This window comes from Cygnus atratus, chromosome 1 (genome assembly GCF_013377495.2).
Source record: "Cygnus atratus isolate AKBS03 ecotype Queensland, Australia chromosome 1, CAtr_DNAZoo_HiC_assembly, whole genome shotgun sequence".
NCBI classification, from domain to species: Eukaryota; Metazoa; Chordata; class Aves; order Anseriformes; family Anatidae; genus Cygnus; species Cygnus atratus.
The window spans coordinates 35930776-35952382 of NC_066362.1; the positions used below are offsets into that span (position 1 = coordinate 35930776).

Genomic DNA, 21607 nt, shown 5'->3' on the forward strand with positions numbered 1-21607 from the left:
AAGCTAAATTTAATTAAATGTGGTCCACAATCCAATTTATACTTCCCCTTAGCAGGAAGATGGAACAAAGAATCTGCTCTGTGACACTAAAGGATTTGTTTTTACCCAGCTGCTGTTAGTGGAAGTTGGGGCTCTGAGTAATTGCGTTCAAACTTGTCAGAAAGCCTTGCTTTGAGGAAGACAGTTTATTTTCTCACATAGAAATTACATCTTTTATGGGATCAGACCAGTACATAGACAAATGTATTTGAAGCTTGGTAGAATTCTTATCATCTTATTAGTTCAGTGACATACGAAAATACCTGACTGTTAATACTGTTTGTTTGATAGTTATAATCAATCAGCACTGTGATTATCATTTCATGGTTTTGTAGGATTCCCACAGACAGAAGAAATTCTTCTGTCATGATAGGGGTTATTGCTTTGTTTAATTTGTAAAAATACTAACTTCTGCTCAAAGTTTGGCACATGAAACTTTCTTTTAATTCCCAGAATGTGAAGTTGTCCAGTTTCTTTAATCATCTGTTGATTCAAGTTCGGTATTATTTGCTACATGAAGTTGAGCCAAGACACTGGAACATGTTTTTAGGTAAAATCACAGTGGGACTCAGAGGGCCAGTAGCCACAGACTGGGGGTTGCCTCTCACAGACACTCAGGCCATGTCTCCACTGCAAAAGGATGTAGATCGAGGCCTGCCCGCAGGTCTGACAGGCCTATCACCCAGCAGGGCTTGCGTTTGTACAGATAAATCCCTACAAGGAGCATGAAGCTTGGCGATATGGTTTGGTTCAAAGATTCCTTGTGTGGGAGACACCGGCCTCCTCACAGTGCTGCATGGGTGAGACTGGAGCTCCGGTCCCCAGCTGCCATGGGGACACCTCACTGATGCAGGGCAGTGAGGACAGTCCCCAGTCCATGCTGATAAAGATAAAGGAACAGCGGTGAAAGTATTTTGCTGTGTGCCAGGCAGGTTGGGCTGAAAAGGGGTGTGGGTAACATCTTGGCACATAAAGCACGAATTGCGGTTTCCCTTTTGTCCTTAACTGGATGGTGACTTCACCTTGGGACTTAAAAAGCTGTCACTGAGAGTCATGGCTGGGTCAAATGCGTGGTCTGATTTATGGCATGCGGTGGAGCACGTGTCATACTAAAAATGTTTTACTGACCTCTCGAAGATGTGCCATGCATGAAGAATCATTTTCAGAGGGTGCAGAGAGGGCATTTTCTGTAGTTATTAATTCTCAAGCCTTGTCACACTGATAGTAATCGAAGTACAGGAGAGGCCGTGCACAGCACACTGATGGATGCGCAGATAGTGACTTTGGATTTCATGGCCTTCCTCATCGTTCGCTGCTCAGAAATTCCTGCCCTGCACTGCTACCAGCATGATTGTCATTTTAACAGCTATGTCACCTGCCAGAGGCTCAGGATAATTTGTTCTTTGTCAAGAAAAGACATCTCTCAACATTTAATTCATAGAAAAAGCCATCAGACATTTTGCTTACAAGCTGTCCACCTGAGATATTAAGAAGGAAGAGTTTTATTGTTGTACAGTTCAACAGAATAACACGGTGGTCACGTCTGTGCAGTGGGGAGGTTTCTGCATCCCCCCAGGTGAAGGCTGTGTGTCAGCACCAAGCCTGGTGGCATTGCAGGAGGTGTCAGCGGATGGATGGTGCAGTGCCTGTGGCGGTGCGGACACTGCTATGCTGCCTGGGGTCGGCTCCATACTCAGCCTTGCAGCAGCCAGGGCAGAGCTTTCACCAGGCTTCAACCCACCTGGGAGTAAGGAAGCTGATTAAAGTCAGGTTTTCATTACTGTTCTGATCCTGACAAACCACTATTTTTTTTTTCTGCTGCATACTTGCCTGCATACTATGTTCTGCTCTCTGAAGAAAAGTTAGTAGAACCTTTTGAAAGCAGATGCTGCAGCTACCAAATATCCTGTGTTTATTGCATAGACTCAACAGCAAGGACATATATATATACATTGCATGTTGAAGTACTTGTTCAGCACCTGGTAGTTGACTACTTTTTTCTGCTTGATCTCAGCTAAGGCAGAATGACAGAAAATGTTCTTCGAATTGTCACATTATAACTCTCAAGAAAATGAACTTTTGCAAGTTGGGTAAACAGGGAGCAGGAGGGGCCTCTAAAATTAAGGCACTGAAGGAGCAGAGTTGCCTTGAATTATTTCCAGGGTAACTGAGAACATGCTTTCACTACAAGTCTTATTTTTTCACCTGCGATTGGATATTACGGTGAAAAGTCATAGCAGTTATAAAAGTCTGAAATCAATATTAGATTTTTCTTCCATCTAAATTTAATTAAAGGAGGAATTAGTTAACAGAAGCACTAAAATAATTTCTGAGCTCTGGAGAGGGGTGGAAAAAGCAGACCTAAATCTGTCGCGTTGAGAAAATAAAGCAGCGTCAGGCAGGATGCAAGGGTTCCCCAGTGCTTCATTGGCTTCTGCCTGCTCAGTGCTGTCTCTGAAGTGCAAATTAAAGAAAGAAAGAAAGAAAGAAAGAAAGAAAGAAAGAAAGAAAAAAAGAAAGAAAGGGACTACAATGTCTTCTGTCTGCCTTATAATTTCCTCCTCCTTGCTCCTTCTTACAGGGGAAATCAATATAACAGTGACCAGACGTGGCTGTGTGTGGGAAAGAAAAGATTATAGAGAAATTTTCCATGGCAAGAATGAGATTGTTTAACAAAAGTGCTTACCTTCACTTTATTACAAAGTCAATAATGGTGATCCCAAAGTGTGTAAACCTGCATACATCCAGCATTCATTTTTAAATCGTACCATCAGGTTTAAGACTACCAGCTGCTGCCCCTTTTGTTCTCCCTTTCTTTCTATTCGTGGCTGTTGCCAGACCAGTGCATCACTTATCTCAGCAGTGCCCTATGGATGGCAGCAGCCCCCAGAATGATGTGAAGAGCCTCTATGGCCATTTGGCCACCTGTGTCCTCATGTCTCTTCAGGCTTTAAAAGAAACAAAATGCAACCACCAAGAAATTCTTACAGTAATTGTAAAAAAGCAAGTATTGTGCATTCTTCATTAAAATAGTCAGATAATGATTCCATAAACAGAGAATCTCTACAACAATAAGGAGATCCCTTCTGAAAGTTCCAGGTGAACTGAAATAAGTGCATACAGATACGTGGTATTTGTATAGAAAGACAAAACCTGCCATCATTTATCTGTAAAGAGCAAGAGAATTGACTGTCATCCAGAAAAATAATACCTCGTAGTCTGATTTAATTTGTAAACCACATACGGTGCTTTAGGAGCGGTAAAATCACCCAGCCTGTACAGCAGTGGTATGTTCATTCAGAAGTGCTTCTCTGCCAATCCCTGAAGCAGCAGCATCCCACTTGTAAGGCTGAGTTTATCTCGCAGTCCCAGTCCTGTGGCACTGGTGTCAGTGTGCCAAGACCACGTCGTGGTGGTTGTTAGGAATTGTTAATTACTACAGACAGAGTTTCCAATTGTCTGTGGCAAGTTTAATGTGGGAATTGGTTCATTCCTGCAAGATTCAGATCAGCCTCTCCAGAGTTCCTGCCTGCTCCTGACAAGCCTGGTGGGGAACTCAGTATTTCATTCCTCAATGTAAACTGCTGGGAACCAAACTTTGCTGCAGCTACCAACTTTTGGCAAGGGTTTGAAAGACAGTGAGGCTTATCAGTAGTGGCACTGACATGAGTGGACTGAGCTACACCTTCCTTTCTTTTCCTTGGTCTGACAAAACCTCTGGAGTATTAGTATTATATAGCTGGCAGAAGACATTTCTTTTCTCCCCATGGGGCAGTTGTGTCTGCAGAAGTGCCAGTACTGAGGCACGATGATCGGGAAGGTTTGTGTAGCCAGGATGAAAAAGAGGAAAAGGACTGCCTTCTTTGACAGCAGTATGCCTGTTAGGTGAGTGTGCGCTTCTTGTAAATTCAAGCAAAGAGGTAGATAGTAATCTCGGCATGAGAAAAGTTAGTAGCAAAACTCTGTTGATTTCAGGGAGGTCAGAATTTAGCTTAGAAGCCATGATCTTTTGCTGACGTGAATTTTCTGGGAGACGTGAGTTGACCATCAGTTGACACTAAAACAGCTTTTAAAGCTCTAGGAATAAAGGGGTTCTTTTGTCCACTTTATGAAGTGGCATAGCTGAAATAACATTCCCTGGATGCTAGTTAAAGTGTAGAATTTGCAATCTAAACACAGAAGAGCAAGTATGTAACAAGAATATAGTATAATGAATGAATTCTGTTTGAATAGTTGAGAGAGAGTCTGTGTTCTGTAAAGAGAGAACTTTCTGTACAGAGAAAATAAGCAGAAGGAAGGATACATTTCATCTACTGATTAGAGCAATCACAGCAGCCTATAATAACCAAATTAAATAATAGACCTATAGAAATCTGTGGACAGGAAGGGGTATGGTGTTGTTTTTTTCTTGTAGAGTGCCCTTGTCAATCCAGAGTTCCAGACATTGCTGCAAAGAATTATTGAAAGGAAAGTCATGAATCATTTTTTTATTCTGCTGGCAGATACCTCACTATAAGGAAAGGAGAAAGATTTGGGCAGATTGAGCTTTCCTTTAATATTCTCATGTGCCCAAAATTTAAGTCTGCAGGGAAAGTTTCGTGGTAACTTTAAGAAGCGTTAAAAAAATAAAAAAAAGAACCTGGATGGTTGAAACCCTTTGGAACCATCAAAATGAGTTGTCACACAGATCTTGACAGTTTAGATGGCCTAAATGGGTTTTTAGACACCTACTGCCTGATAGCCTGTCTGCTTGGCAGACAAAGATGCCCGCAGACTCCTTGTCTGTCTCTCTCTCACTTTTTTTTTTTCCCTTTCCTTTCTAATGTTGCAGGCCTTTGCTGTGAATGCCGTGGTTGGGGTAGCTTCTGGTTTGTTGTGTTCTTCCGAACTGTGTTTTGGGGCTTGTTTGACGTGGACCCTTCACTCTCCTGCGTGCTTATGGTTTGCGGAGCTGATTTATTTGTCTGGAGGGGGAAGGCCGGACAGCGGGGAGGCACGGGCCGCGGGAGGCTGCTGAGGGGCCCAGCACCGGGCCTCTGAGGCCAGTGAGATGTCTTGTGCTTTGCTCTCTTTTCTAAATGGCAGTGTTTTGGGATGAGCTGGGCTTTCACTGTCGAGCAAAACAAGGATCAGAGCTTTTGTTCCTAGAGTCCCAGCTATGGCCAGACAGCGATGAGACGGACGACGTAGGCCGCGCTCGAGTTTGGGTAGGCTGCGGTGCCAGAGCCTTGCTACAGGCGCAAAGGAGCAGCTGCTGCCGAAGCAGTGGCACTCGAGAGGTGGTGCAGGCAGCCTGCCTGCTTCAACCCATGGCCATTTGGCAGCAGCGCCGGGGCAGAAGCACCCAGCCAAGCCGTGAGCTGGCGGGCTGCCCTCCATTCAGGCTCCGGCTGTAGGCAGCCAAGTGACCAGCAGCTGTGGCTGTGAATAGCAGGAGGGCGTTATTCCAAGAACAACAAGAAGAGAAGTTTCTTCAGCTACGTCTAGGGGCTTTCGTGGCTCTTCCAGATGTGTCTTCTCATTCCAAGGGGAACTGGAACGTGGAAGGTGCCCAAATGCAGCCACCCCTTTTGGATCACATCCACTGGGATCCCCCAGTTGTGTGAATCTGGTTGAGGGCATGTTGCTGCTCCATCTGTGGCCGCAGTAAGCAGAACCTGGGCCGTATTTGCTTGAATATGTTGCCTAAAGATTGCAGTTGCAGCAAGGAGAAAATCCATTCTTCCTCTGTGCTTTGTTTCAGCATGATATCCAAAAGGATCTGTAAGCAATTGTGTGTGTTGTGAAAATGGTTTCTACAGCAGCAATCCTGCTAATGACCACACAAGGACTATTCTTATCTGAAAGCATACTGAAGTGCTTGAATGAATTAGTTTTACAGGGGACGGGAACACAGATGTCAACAGGGACTTCAGTCCTGACCCTTTGTGCAGCCCTTCAGATGCCAGGCATGGCTCTCACTCCCCACGTCCGCAGGCTCCTACAGCCTGGAGCTGTGTTCAGTAGAAGGCAACCTCAGACACATCCCTAAAAACCCGCGAGCACACAAAAAGACTGAAATGGATTCTCTGGGAAATGGCACGTAGCCAAACAATAAATTTACAGCTGGGGTGTGTGTTGGAGAGATTTCATTTTAAGTGGAAGCATGCATAAGCCATATACTGAGTGTCCTAAGTGAAGTCAGCTAGGGAGTAGAAGAAAGTCCCCAAAAATCCTGCCTTCAAAAGCTCCAGGGCATCACCATCTATGCAGCCACATTTATTGCGTACATGTTGAAGATAAGGAAGTGATTTTCACTCTCTGTCATAGAAAGTTAATGTTGTGGAACAGGCTCATGATCTATTTAAATGGATTTCTGCAGCAGCCTGTGAGATCCTCACCCCAGCACCTCTCAGTGGCTGTCAGGCACTTGGGATTTCCTGGCTTTGGAAGTGCTTGTGGTCCTAGAAGATGGCAGTAAGGACCTGGAGCAGAGCAGGAGCCAGGCTCCCTGCCGACCATACAGCTTTCCTCATGATTTGTCACAGAACCACTATGACAGCTTTCTAGTCACGGCTCTGAGAAATAAAAACTTGTCCAGCATGAGTACCTTTAGGCTCCCTGTCTTCTGGAGGAGAATCAGCTCCTGGGCCAGAGGATCCACCCCAGGGCTGATAACTCTTATAATCTTTATCTTCTTGTCTGTTGTGAGAGAGGATGACATTGCAGGCAGGCTTGGGAGTGCTGATCCTAGGGGTGACTTGAACCTAACTGTGCACAGGGGAGCTTCCAGGGCCTTTCAGTGGCTGCTGCTGCTGTTTCTCTGCTGACAGTGTACCTGGCCAGCTGCAGCTAAGTGCTTTCCTAAGAATATCTAAACATGGGAAAAACTGGCTCTGTAAACCAAGTTGTCTGATTGTGCTTTCACAGGAACAAGGAATGTCTGCACTGATGCAGCTGTTGGCCAGCTGTGTTCAGCTAGACCAAAGCTCTGCTCATCTTGATAGAGAAGCCAAAGGCAGGTCCTCACGAAAGCAGAAGATGAGAATGAACTGGAAAGATCGGTCCCTTGATGTAGCATCCTGGCTACATCAAACTCAGACGTGCCATTCTCACATGAAAAAGCCGAGGCACTGTGGGAATCATGTAAGATTGTGTCTTTAAGGAGGAACTGCAAGATGATAAGGCTCCAATATCTACGTAATTACAAACACATGCCAGTCACCAGATGATATCTAGACTGAATTTAAGCTCTGAAACTTTTCCTCTGAAACACAATCTGGATATCATAAATGTAAGAATGAGGAATATGTGTATCAATAGCTTACTGGTGTAAAAAAGTGACTAAGGTGTGATGGTTTGGAAATACGAAGTCTGAAACACTGTATGTTGTCCTTTGTGCTTTAGATAAGACATTTCTGTATGTGTTACAGCTATATTTTTTTGTGTGTGAATGGGATATTTAAAGAAAGATGGGTAGGTGATATGACTTTGTCTGAAGTAACCAAGCAGATGAAGACCTGCAAACATAAATATGCCTTGTGAGATTTGTACTCTTAAATAATTTTTGATGAGCTGCTTGCTTTTCTAATTGTTAGCAGGATGGGGCCCTGGGGCTGTCCGCATCATTATCCAGTAATACTGCTGGAGGGATGCGTCTGCGTGTTGTAACCATGAGGTACGTACAGCTCCTCGCCGGGCGGGCCGAGGCAGCAGGTGGGAGACGCGCAGTGCCGCTGCCTGCCAGCAGCCCCGGGGGTGAACAGGGCCTGGTTCCACGGCACTTTCCAGGCTTTGGAGCAAACAGCAAAATCTGTGCCGGGGCTGTTCTGCAGGCACAAAAGTTACCTCCACCGAGACGGGAGTCAAGGGTGGCAGGCTGGAACAGCTCTCGGGGTGGTTCTGGTGGAAAGCGTACCCCAGCAGCCATGTAACAGCACTACACATCATTCATTAGCATTGTTTCGGTTGATAGTTTGCTGATGAGGGTTCATGGTGGTCTGGAAGGTGTCGGAGGGCTGATGAGACTGGGCACAGCCCAGCACAGCATGGCTGGAGCCTGCCTGACTGCATGGGCTCTGTAGCGTTGCCTGGCGAGGGATGCCAGTGTCTTCACACGCAGTGACGGTCTGCCAGCTGGGTGGGGATAAAGTTAGAGTTAATTAGAAAATAATTTCAAGTTTAATTTAGAGTTAAGTAGAAAACACTAGATATCTACAAGGTGTCCATCTGCTCGCCTTCTGAGGTCAGGAGAGGCTTGCCCATGGCTTTCCAGGGTGTTTGAGCCTGGTACTTGGGCACAGGTGGAGGGGAAGGTGGCGAGTTCAGTTCCTTGCTGACATGTGGCCAGCATGATCGCGGTGCGCCGCATCGCAGTGTATTTCACGGCAGGTGCCTTCAGATGGGGCACTGGCCTCTTACTGGTTAGCCACAGGGTGATTTGGTGTGTTGCTGCAGTGCTGTGTAAGTCATCATTTGTAATGCTGTACTGTGTACAAAGAGGGTAACCTTGGTGAGTGTATTTCTGCTTCAGATTAGGGTGATGATTGTAGTTCAGTTTCGTCTACTCTTCACCTCTCCCAAAAAGAGCTATAATCTCGTCTCCTTTTGCTTTCTGTAGTGCACCCCCTTAACCTAAGCTCAGAAGAAAATAAAAAGTGTTGAAAGGTTAAAGGTATATCTTGAAGGCTGCCACAAACAAAACTGTATTTCTTCTTAATGCTTTAATTCTGGAGAGTGGTGTAGATCAGGGAATAATTCTGAAATGAGTTTCAATATGGAAATCTTTAGCATAAAACTTTACCCAGAGGTTATTGATTTAATTATGGTCTCATTAACTGCTTCCTCGATTTGGTTGTGTGTGCAAATCTTGGAGAAAGGTTGGGGGCTTTCGCTTGATGGGAACTCAGTCTGTTTTAGCTGCAGTGTAAAGGGATGGGATTCCCTTTGAACCAGGGCTTGGCCAGAACAGCGGTGTTTATGGCTCAAAGTCGCAGTGTGGAGGAGAAGGTGTTAATCTGCCCACCATTTAAATGTGTCCGTTCCTGGCACAAAGCACCCTGGCAATCATTTCACGTCAGCCACCCCGCAGAGCCGAGTAGGACAATGTCATCGTCCCTTACAGCCGGTGCCAGTTCGGCTTTGAATTTGAGTGTGCCAGCAAAACAGGGGAAGGACAGGCACGCCGCTGCTGCCTGCCGCACCTGGCTGTGTCCCTCGAGAGGCTGGGCTCTGCTCCTTTTAACTTGGCACCCTCTCATTGAACACGGCGCAGTGATATTCCCTGCAGCCCTTCCCAGCTCTAGGGACGCACGTGTGGGTTGGTTAAAGACGGGAGCGTTGCCTTGGTGAGTTTTTCCGTAACAGGAGGTAATGGACAGCCTATGCTCCTTAGCAGTGCTTGGCCACTTGCTTGGGATCTCATGATGCGCAGCCACTCACGCTGGCTGGCTGTTATGCCGATGTTTGTTGGTTTTTTCTTTCCTTTCTTCTTTTTTTTTTTTTTTTTTTTAATCCACAGTTGTCTCTTACCAGCAAGTAAAAATCACAACATTTGCTAATCTGTTGTCTCGTTCATTGCCATCTCCCCAGCCTGCCAATGTGGCACCGCACACATTATTAGTAAAAGTAGAATTAAAAAGAGTAGGATTGGGACACGAAGGGCTAGAGGGAGATCTGCTGTGCCAGAGCACCTTCCGAACAGACTGGTCTGCTGGCATGAACAGGACGTGCATCTCCCTTCTCTCCTCTAGCTGGAGGCCAGGGGCACAGCCTTTGGGAAGCAGCACGTTGTTTCTCCTTGCTGAGATTCAAAAAGCCAGAAATGGTGAGACTTCCTTCATGAAGCTGCAGTCCCACTAACATCCCGCCTTACCCAGAGCCTGGAGACCACCAGCCACTGTCAGCTTCCAACAGGCGTGCTCCAATTTTGGTTTTGAATATGCAAGGTTGAAGGAAGCCACCGCTATCTACTGGAAATGCAGTGTCGGACAGCTGGTGTAGGTCCTCACACTGTGTCTGTCATCCCTTGGTCATTGTTTTTTGCATCTCTCTTCATATACTCATTTTTCTATAATCTTTCTCTTTGCTGTTGCTATGGTAAAAGCCTGCCTAAAAGGAAGAATTACAGCAGCAACATCCACTGTCCTACAACAAAATGAGAACGTAGCTGCTCTGTACAGAGCTCTGCCTTTGAGGTCACTGGTGGGAAATCTGTAGTGGCAATGGGAGATGGCCAAAGTACAGGGACATCTGTGGGTATGGTCTTAGTCAGAAGTCCTGCTTCTGGTCAGTGAATCTGTACAACTGATTTCCTATAAGCAGGAATTTTCCATGATTACAATATTAACAAGTACTGGATGCCCAAAAAAAGTCATTTTTTTCTTTTTTTTTTTTTTTCCCTGTTAATAACCTTCCAGCTCCATTGTAAATTTCTTCTCTATATACACAAATGTCATTGATACAGTGTTGTATTACGGTGGCTCAGCCTTGCTGGAGGCACGGTCCTTTTCCAGCAAGCTGATGTGAAATGAAATGAAAACCAACCCATGAATTCTTTGGTTCACCTCCCGGAGGATAAAAATGGATGGTCTCATCAATGATTAACACAGCAGATGGTAGCTCAAAGGAGATTTGGAGGAAAACACTGCAGTATCTCCCTCCTCCAGTAAATATATTGACTTAACAGCTTTCTGTGCTCATCCTACCTTATTTCAACAGACATGTTTGAATCCCAGCAGGGCGGATCTCTGCCTTCATACCTGCTCTAAGATAAGTGAGGATGCATTAGTTCCTAGGTGCCTCGGATAAGATTTTGCAGTGTTGTTACCGCTTGCTGGTTTGCAGTTCCCTGTGATGTTAGCAGTGGTTTTTAGAGAGATTTCCTACTTCGGCCCAGTGAGGCATCTTAAGATTTCCAATGTCTTTTTACCCACAGCATGGTTACATCATCAGGACATGAGGAAATGGCCTTAGGATATGAGGAAACAGCCTCGGGTTGTGCCAGGGCAGGTTTAGATTAGATGTCTGGAAGACTTCACAGACAGCACTGGAATGAGCTGCCCGGGGAAGTGGCGGAGTCTCCATTCGTGGAGGTATTTAAGAGACGTGTGGATGTGGCATTTAGGGACATGTTTTACTGATGGGATTTGGTAGTGTTAGGTGATGGCTGGACTTAATGCTGTTCAGGGTCTTTTCTAATCGCTGTGATTCTGTGACCAAGTAAACATCCACAACAATTTTGCTTTTACATAACTTCACTTCTGGCATATTATTTTGTTATCAGTAAGTACCTGTTACAGTGTTAAACCATTTTAAATATATATATTATGTATGTAATTATATATATTATGGTTGCAAAATGTTTACTCCTGTTTACTCCACAATATTGGATTACAATGTGCATGGGCAGCTGAAAACAACTCTAATGAACCAGTCTCTCAAAAGAACCAGAGGGATGTTTTTAGGCTAAGCGTTTGCAGAATGTGATTATCTGTGTAGCACTAAAGAAATAAAAGTGCTAAAAAACAGACCTTGAAAAGAAGCCCTGCCACATAGTAATTGTACATATGGCAAACAGCATGCAGTACAGTGGTAAGAAATCTGGAGGCTTCTCCCTGTTACTCCAGACTATCATTGTGAACATACATCCTCTTCTAAATTGACTAATTTGGTTTTACATTAATAAATATACCACAATCTCTGGAACCTTGTATGCGTTTTCAGATAGCAGCTTCTAAATACACGTACACTTTTTCCTCTGAGTTCACTGTAGAGTATTGGTGAATTCGTGTGTAATATGCCAGTTCTCCCTCTGGTGTAGATGAGGCAGATGAGAAAGCTCATCTGCGCACAGTTATGGTGGATAATGCCTGCAGAATTTATTGCAAGGTAGTTTCCGTGGTGTACATGATGATATGAGCTGGCATGGTCCACCTGGCAGTAAGCTGATCCCAGCCCAAAGGGTGCACGCTTAGCCTGACATTTTTCAGGGTAGCAGAAGGAGCTGCTGCCCAAACAGTTGAACACCACCCCCCACAAGCAGATTGCTCCGAGCCAGATGCTTTGCTAGTGCCAGAGGCTGGGAAGAGGATGGGAGAGGAAAGGAGAGGCAGATCTGCTTACATGAGCCCAGCAGAGTCCTGAGCCCTTTCCTTGCCACAGCCATTTGTGAGAGAAAGGCAGCGGGCGGGAGGACAGTGCACCGCTGTGCATATGTGTGCCGTGGCACAAGTGAGAGCTTCCACCGCTGCATCCCACCACAAGACCTGAAATTCAGGTGCAGCTGGTGTAGCTGCAGAGGCTGAAGTACTCTGGAACATTTGATTTTAATTGATAATGCTCAGTTCTCGTTTGTTTTCACTGACTCGTATGGCATGTTCTTCTTTTATTAGAGATCCGAGCTCAACTCATAGAGCAGCAGAAATGCCTGGAGCAGCAGACTGAAATGAGAGTGCAGCTCCTTCAGGATCTGCAGGATTTCTTCCGCAAGAAGTCGGAAATAGAGATGGAGTATTCCCGAAACCTGGAAAAATTGGCAGAAAGGTTCATGGCAAAAACAAGAAGTACAAAAGACCATCAGCAGTACAAGTAAGAGATATTTCCTTCCCTCTCATCCCCATGTCTGCCATTCCTGTGCTACCCCACGCATTGCTTCTGCTGTTTTCGAGTATTGTTAAGTTGCACCCAGGTCAAAAGCATGTTTAAAATTCTCACTCCTGCTTAGCAGCATAGCTGTTCTCATTGCAGCTAAAGGTACCTGGGTGCCTAAATACTGTTTTGTAGATTTGGACCACTGCAGTTATTCACGTAAACTTCTTAGAAATTATTTCGGTTTCTTAAAAGGTAAGTTGCACAAATATGATCCCTCACCTACCGCTATTGACTTTAAACATCCAAATTCACTCAGTATCAAGAGAAGCAGGGCCCCAAAATTGCTTGAAGGGTGTGGGCTGATCTATTGCAGTGTGGCTGACGGGTTTGAAAGTGTCTAAATAAAGGTCAATCACCATCACAAAGGCAAAAAAAGGACAGGAATATTGGCAAAAAAGGTATTGAGAAAGAAAGCTATTTTGATTTGTTGTTGCATATGAACTTCTGGTGCCTCTTGGTCACTCTTTTTCCTGGAAATGAAAAAGATGTGAATGTTACGTCTTGCTTACAAGCTAATATATCCCCTTGATGGCATGGTAACTTCTGTACTGAACAGAAGTGGTCAGGTAGTATTTGTCAAAAAGTGTGTACAGCGTGTTTTATAAAGCATGTCAAATGCATTCCTTGCTGGCATAGTGTCATCTGGTTATTTTCCTGACTTGAGCTGATGAATGAATGCATCTGTCTGGCCCTGTTACGCTTAGGGGTATAAAACAATATTTTGTATTTTTAAAGCTGAAAAATAAGTACTTTTTTCCACTGCCCAACTAGTACTGTGCTATAGATACACAGACAGATTTTTTGTTTTGGGACAAAAGTCTTTTCCAAACACACCCAAAAAAGAAAAGGTTAATTCAGATACAACTTGCAGATACAACTTGCACAGTTCAAAGAACAGTGCTATATATTTCTTAAGATTCAGTTAAGCAACTCGGTGATTCTCTGCAATAACCAAGGTGTGCATGTGTCTCTGCTTCAGAGGGAGCCCAGGCTTTCATTCAGCTTGTGTCAGAATCCTTCTGCCTTGTGCATACAAACATCTTTTCTCATTCTTAAACGTGTTAAATCCAGACTGGCAGAGTCTGGATGTGCAAGAGGTCATGACTGAAGTCCTGTCTTCGATTTTGTTGTGCAACTGTCCAATTGTTTTGAGAGGAGACCATAGCAAAAGTCTCTTAAACAGGTGGTCCTCTTGCCGTTCCTATCGTTCTGCCCAGAACAGGCAGGATGGCCTGGTGAATGCTTCTGTAGGATTGGCTTTGAGACATGCAAAGGCAGTGAGGACCAACTTATATTGGCATGGCCCTGCAGGGATTCCTCCACTATCTGAGCTGTGTGAGAAGACCCTGACGCTCGTCGGTATGAGTAACTCTGTTAAGGTGTCCCTCTCAGACCAAATGGGGAAGTTTCCTTTACACACTACTGATTCATAGCAAAGCATTGCACCACGGAATGATCAAGAAAAAGCTTTTGTCTGTTAATCATCTATTGTTGCTTTGATTCTGGGGGTAAAAGCTAAAGCCAGACAATCAGATGATGAATTAAAGAGCATATTGTTAACAGTGAGAATAGTTAATTATTAGAACAATTTACCAAGAGCTGGAGGAGTTTCTCCCTCAATTCACTGCCACCTCTGGCTGTTTTATCTCCACATGCTTGATCCTTTTGACTGTATGAGAATCCTGCACAAGACAAGAGAAAGAGTAGCAAGTTTCTAGACCGTGCAGTTTCAAGACAAACTTGAAATTAAACTTTCAGTAAAATCAAAAGGTATATTTTATAATAGTTTTCTTTTTTTTTTTTGTCTGTGAAACAGTTGTTCAGCTACATGTATTTTTGTATGGCTTTGTGTAAAAGAAATCAGAAGTTGTTCATGGTTTCACTTTTTGCAACATTAAACACTTGTGTCTACAACACAAAATTCTGTAAAGGAAATTCAGAACCGTACCATCATAGAAAATGTCCTTCCTTCTCTTTGTCTTGTAACTGAACGATCTGTGGCTGGCAGGAGCAGAGTATTTATGAATGCTGTGAATTTATGAATGCTGATCACAGAATATGTATGCTTGTGACATATGTATGCTTGTGTTTGCTATAATTTTATAGCAGTTATACAAATCCATTACTGTGAAACAGCCACACCTACAACTTTGCTTATGAAGGATTTCAAATGTGCTTGCTGTTCTTATTTATTTCTAATATCAAAAAATTAAATATCGTTACTATATTAATATTGTATCCATGGCCTTTTGAATCTGTAAGCAGCTGCAAGCTTTGTGGCAAGATTTTTAAGCTCTCGGCTGGCTTGCAGTTAGTGTCCTAAATTCTTCTGCTTTTTCTGTATTTTTGTATCTATGCCTCATCGGATTTGTAAAATGTTTCTTAAACGAATCATCTGAAGCTTGCCTAACCTGAGTTATTCCAAGAATGGATAGACTGAGTGTTCAGAAGCAGTCATTTTTACATAAAAAGCTCTAAGTGTAAATGTCAGGGAGATGTTTGTGTTAATTATGTAACTTTTCCATTTCTATATGTGATACTTACGTCTCTCTCCTCCTTAGGAAAGACCAGAACCTCTTATCACCAGTGAATTGCTGGTACTTACTCCTGAACCAAGTGAGAAGGGAAAGCAAAGACCACGCAACGTTGAGTGATATCTACCTGAACAATGTGATCATGCGCTTCATGCAGATAAGCGAAGACTCCACCAGAATGTTCAAGAAGGTAATGTCTCTCCTGCAGTCAGTCCTCCTCCAGTGGGGAGTGCCTCTCAGATGCATGAGGGAGGCGAATGTGTCTTAATGGCATTTGAGGAGAAGATTCAGCACACGTAGCATAAAATCTGTTTTAGCACACTTATAAATTCTTCATGACTGTTCTCACAGAGCAAATCCTTAGTGCTGAAATGTTTGGGAACTTGCTGTGTATGCTGGTGACCTTAAGAAATGAATCACAAATATCTAAGTGGCAAAGAAAAAAGCCTGTTCTCTCAAAAACACATTTGTCTACCCATGCAGAAAGAAAACAGTTTTCTCTTAGGAATCCCAAAATAGTCACGTTGAATTAATGAAATATTTGTAAAAACAGTATTTCATTATAACTCTGTCATCAGAAAAACTTTGATTCAAGCCAAATTAAGGGTTTACCTTGCACCAGTGCCATAGGATAAAGATTCTAGGATATGCTGTGATTCTCCTGGAGTTTCTTTTCTTTCCCAGTATTAAATATGAACATATGCTTTTGATATCATAACTACTTCTACTAGATCATTAAGCATTATCTCTGTACATGTTTGTACTTCTGCATGTCTGTTGCATGTTTTCATTACCCATACAATTTATAAATCCCTCTTTGGCTAAGCAAGCACTCTGAGGCAGCCTTAATTTGAGATCTATGTAATGTGTTTGCAGTCGTTGTTGTTATAAACTTCTGAAACAAAAATAGAATATAAATGCATATCCGTCAGTCACAGCGGGATGCTGGTTGGCAAACGTCACGCTTAGTACAAAAAAGAATTCCAAAAGGTTACAGAAAGTAAAGTATGTGACTAAATGTGATGGTATTTCCTGCAGGGGTAGCAGGCTAATACTTCAAAATAGGGAACTGATCTCATGTATACCTGACCACAATCCTAGACAGATAGCAATGGGCTGGGAAGAAGAATCCTCATTGTTGCACATGGGTTGTAGTTGAAGGAAAAGGAGTAAAAACAGGAATCAGTTTTATTGGTGTGCATTAAAACCTGTGACAGTAATAGGATCAAAATTTATAGTTCTTCAATCAGTAGTGAGTCATTCATGTACGATGTGTTTGATGCATGAAACTGTAGTTCACCAACCACTAAACTTACTAGTAAGGAAGGTCATTGTGGAAGTTGGAAAGATGAAAGGAAAAGCAATTTGAAGATGCTCAAGTACAGTCTATGTGGAGATGTCTCAGACCTTCTTGGAACAGTAGAAAATTTTCAGTAATGAATCTGGAATAGTTCCTCAGTTGCTTATGTTAGTTTCTTAGAAATCTCTTTTTTGCTATATGTGCATTATTAGACTGGCCCGTAGTTCAGATCTTTAGCACTAGAAATTTTTGCTTTTGCTTCCTTTCTCTCCAGAGGTACTGTACAAAAATATCTAGATAAAGTTTTCCATGGAGAGGTATATCTCCTTCTTTATTCACCTATAATTTTTGAATGGGGATTGCTGCAGCCTACGTTTTAGAAAGAGGGAAATATGTGAAAATATTCAGTGCATTAACAGGAGGCACACTGTCACATCTTCCTGACAGACTTCACTCTTTCCTCCAGATCATGCCCAGGAAAGTGTAATGTTTCAGAATTTCTCATTCTAGCATAGCTTATCGAAGAAGACTAAACAGCTTTTCTTGTTATTTTATTCCTAGTTTGGATCTTCTACGGGTGAAATAGGAGAAAGGAAATTGAGTATGCATAACCCAAAGGTCACATTAGTGGAGCCTAGGTCCTAAACAACCATATACTTACCTTTTGGAAGGGTTATCTGGTTAGCACTCAGTGTGATACTGTCACATCAAACAGCTGTTAGTTAGCTTGGAGCACAGGCTGAGTTTGCTCCCTAAAGGACGCATGAAGGGACCTGAGCAAGACCCTGTGATGTGAAGGGGACGGTTAGAAGACATGTGGCACCGTGGAGTAGTGTAAATGAGCTTTATGAGCATGCAGCATCAATGTGGCAGTGGTCGTTCACCAGTATTAATTTTGAGCATTTATTTTTGGGATGTCATTCTGTCAGGAATTAACAGTTGTTGGAGCATGATGGTATTTCCACTGACTCATGGTGTACACAACTCTTGCTCGTAGTGCTTGCTGCGGAGTGCTTGCGAGGTGAGGTATTTGCTGTTAGTCCCCAGGTGCAGAACTGAATGATGATGACGCTCCAGCTCTGGGTAAAAGGGAGGGGAGATATAAAATGAGGTGAGCCACATTGGACAGCAAGAAAACCAAGACCAGTGCGGGAAATAAAGCTGTTAGCAAATTGTCTTGTTTTATTCATGAAGAACATAAGCTGTCTACATTTATGTTTAGTGCAAATGGGCAGCTTCAACCATAATTTCTGTCAGATGTGAATGAGCAATCTAACTCAAGATGCCTCACATCTCAGGACTGCTTAATGGGCATCCACTGGGGAACAGAGAGAGATGGGGTGCAAAATGCACGTGTCCTGTACTGCAGTCCACCTTGCAGGCAGAGGTCAGAGGAGCAAATAGGAGATGGGCTTAGAATGAGAAAGGAGACATCCAACACTCTCCTCCCTCAAAATTGTGTTCTCCCTAGAGAAAATGATAAGAAAGTTGTTGGAGAACTGTAAATGTCGAGTAGAATATTTAACCAATTTCTGTCACTGTCTGTAGGTTACATTTTAAAAAGACTGGGTTTAGAATAAAATCCTGTCAGAGAAAATTTTAATCAATCTCAGTGGGTTTTGTCCCTATGAAAGCATATGGGATTTGTTCACTGTTCAGAGATTTTAGATTAAATAAGACACAAACAATATCCTGCAGATACTCATACATGGGAATCTGGTCACAGTGTTCTTTGAAATATGTACTCTCTCTCTAAGTAATAAATGTAGAGAATAAGAACATAAATCTTAAATATGAAGTTTTAAAAAATAAAGACTGACAGGTGCGTGCTCAATACCTTACTGCAGTCTGTGGTCAAAAGCAGAAATACACCCATGTAATATTTGTTCTCATAGCACTGCACATAGGAGCACTTAATGTCTTTCTAAGTAATTTCCAAATACCAGCTAATAAAGTTTCTCTGTATTCAATAATTAAGTTAGTAAATTATATGTCTACCACTTTATTAACCTAATAGTGTTATGCATCCCTGTTACCACCTTGTTTTAGTTCTTCCCTGGTCCTGCAACATCGGCAGCTTCTGCATCTTCGGAGGTGCTTTAGGTCCCCCTTCCAGGTCTGGAGAGTAACTACACCAAATCCGGCTCACAGATGATCTCATAGAATCACTAAGGTTGGAAAAGCCCTCCAAGATCATCTGGTCCAACCATCCCCTACCACCAATGTCACCCACTGAACCATGTCCCTAAGCACCAGGTCCCACCTTTCCTTGAACACCCCCAGGGACGGTGACGCCACCACCTCCCTGGACAACCCGTCCCAATGCCTGACTGCTCTTTCTGAGAAGAAATGTCTCCTCATTTCCAACCTGAACCTCCCCTGGCGCAACCTGAGGCCATTCCCTCTAGTCCTGTCACTAGTTACCTGTGAGAAGAGCCAATCCCCAGCTTCCCACACCTTCCTTTCAGGTAGTTGTAGAGAGCTATAAGGTCTTCATCATTTTGCTCTAAACCCCCAAGTTGCCTGCTGCAGAAAAGGAAGGTGCCTCAGGGTGGATTACCCTCTTTCTTGCTCACAGACACGTTGCAGGTTGACAACAGCAAAGTCGCTCTGAGTTTCTTGGCTCTTTCTGCACACACCCCCCCACCCCCTTCCCTCCTGCCCCCCAAGGACAACACTCCCCATTCTACTTCTCAATGGTAGCCATTACCGGCTTTATTCAGCTAGCTGGTGGCCACACAGGTCCTCAGATTAAACTTTTCCATGAATTGAGAACATTTGCTGGACATATACTCTTTATATCCTATCCCAAGACTGGCTCCAGCTGGACTTCTGGTAATTAAAATATCAAACAATATCTTCATTTCCTGGCCATGCTTAGCCGTAGAGTATTGTTTTGTTCCCTTTCCTGCTCGCGCCTGCTACATGTAGCAACCCCTTTCTCTAGGCCTTCTGAAAAAGATGTGTGTGATACCCAGTGTTGGTCTATGTGAAATGTAGTGATGAGGGATGTCTCTGCCCCTTGGTCTTTGTGCCTTCCCTTGGCTCATTCTCTGTTATTCCTGACCCATGCAGTATTCTTTCTCATTCTGGTTCTTCCTTTGTGTGCTTATTTACATCTGTCTTAACATTTGGGTTATTGCGGTGAAAAGATTTTTATAGCTTCCAGCTTACATGCTGAAAACAAATAGTATTCACACACCTGTTCATGGCTTTCTTGTCTAGGCTGGTCCACTTAATATTTGGATACTCATTATTTTTGTTCTCCTGGGAGCAATTTGTCATTCTTCTTTACAGGGGTCAGGATCTAGCTTCTGTTTAAATGTACTAAACGCAGGACAAGGATAGGATCTAGTTCAGAGATTTTAAGGCATTTACCTGATTGTATTATGCCAGGCCTCATACTATCAGGGAGGCACTTAAGCTCTTCTTTTTTTCAGTTGCTGGCATATAAAAGCAGTACAGATTGCTGTTCATGCCTGGCCTTATTGTTGCACATAAAATTACAAACAGAAAGTAGCAGAGTTCAAACCTTGCATGCTTGCACGTCTCTTCAGGCAGATGGGGTAGATGGCCTCATGGGGACAATTAAAGAATAAAGCAATAAGGAAAAATGTCAAGCAGAAGGAAAAAGTATTATGCAGAACATTTCATGCAGTGATTCTGGTTACCCCAGCATTAATAATCAACTGTATAAACACATAACCACAAAATCCTTAAACAGATTTGTATATTTATAATTTATAAAAATGTATTTTCTTTGGACAGAAACCATAACGAGGCAAGATGAACATATCTTCCAGTGTTTACAGTAAAAGATGCTGGAGAAGCCAAGCACAATAAATATTTTAGTTCCATAATCTGGCTATTAACAGGGACTGTGACTACTTGCCAAATCTGTTTGGAAGTTATAAAAATTGTGGCATAGAGAGAGACTTTTCACATCATTTTCTTAAATGTTTAGAGGTTTAAAAGGATAGCAAAGCTATTTGTTGCTATAAACTGGCAAATCTGGGACAGAATGTTACTGTCACACACTGGCTATGTCAGTGTCACAGCAGTTCATGGAAGCTTCTTTTAAGCAACGGTTTGCATATCACTTCCCCCGGGGACCAGCACCAGACTCATTTAAAAGAAGCAGTCACAGAATATTTTCCCTAAATGATGCAGCTGATAGTAGCATTGTGTGTGCTAAATACAGACACTAAAGAGTTCCAGGAACAACCTGACTGACTAAAATTTTAATAAAAAAAAACCAGATGAGTAAACTTTGGGTGCCCAATTACACTCTTTCTAAAATGGACGGAAAATTCTTACCAACTTCACTGAAAGGGTATTAATGTGGAGTAAAATTTTAAGTTTATCAAGCATTAACCCATAAACACAAATCTTGATAACATCAGTAGGACCACTGATGTGTTTAAAGTTGAGCATTTCTGCTCCAGATGTCTGTTGGGAAAGCGAAACAGCAGGCTGTAAGCAATCCAGGAGACTCCTGGAGAGCACTGATGGTAACTTGCTGGACAAACCGACCAGAGGAGAGGTGTTACTGGACCTGGTGCTCACCAGTGAGGAGGAACTCATTAAAGAGGGTAAGACTGGAGGCAGTCTGGGCTGCAGCGACCAGGCCCTGGTTGAGTTCACGATTTGGAGGAATATGGGTTTGGAGAACAGTCAAACTTGTTAGTGTCACTGATAAGCACCAGCCTTGGGCAAAGGGGAATTCAGCAGCTTGTTCTTGTTTATCTCTTACACAAACTTTGTGGATGGAGGTCCGCACACTTTTGGTATGAGAGGTTGCTGAAGGAGGGACTCTTGTGTTGGCGACATGGCCCTGTTTTGGCAGCAGAACAGAATCTTGAGGCCCTGTGCCTGAGTGAAAACTTTTTTGTCATTATGTGCAACATGAATATTAAAGTTCACAATCCTGAATATGATAATGAGCTTAATGAAGTACATGCTAAGCATATATGACTATAACTCATTACCCAAATCATGGTAAACATCACCCTAGGGAGGGAATAGATAGGGTATAAAAAAAAAAAAAGGAGTTGGTGTAAACATACAGGAGAATAAGAAAGAAAAAAAAAAAGAGAGAAGATGA

The 21607-nt window shown here is 43.1% G+C and overlaps 1 protein-coding gene and 1 long non-coding RNA gene across 3 annotated transcripts in view; one reads left to right on the forward strand and one right to left on the reverse strand.

The window, feature by feature from the left end:
- Positions 1–21607, forward strand: part of SRGAP1 (SLIT-ROBO Rho GTPase activating protein 1) — a 151467-nt gene that overhangs the window by 62771 nt on the left and 67089 nt on the right. For both annotated transcript variants that reach the window (XM_035543927.2, XM_035543928.2), the window contains exons 2-3: positions 12411–12606; positions 15231–15393. In XM_035543927.2, the coding sequence (XP_035399820.1) occupies positions 12411–12606; positions 15231–15393 (359 nt within the window). The remainder of the gene's footprint in view (positions 1–12410; positions 12607–15230; positions 15394–21607) is intronic.
- On the reverse strand, positions 12405–16557 carry LOC118246654 (uncharacterized). The gene is made up of 4 exons (XR_004778196.2): positions 15816–16557; positions 15331–15606; positions 14263–14351; positions 12405–12541 (listed from the first exon to the last, which is right to left on the reverse strand). It is a non-coding gene; the product is annotated as an uncharacterized LOC118246654 (long non-coding RNA).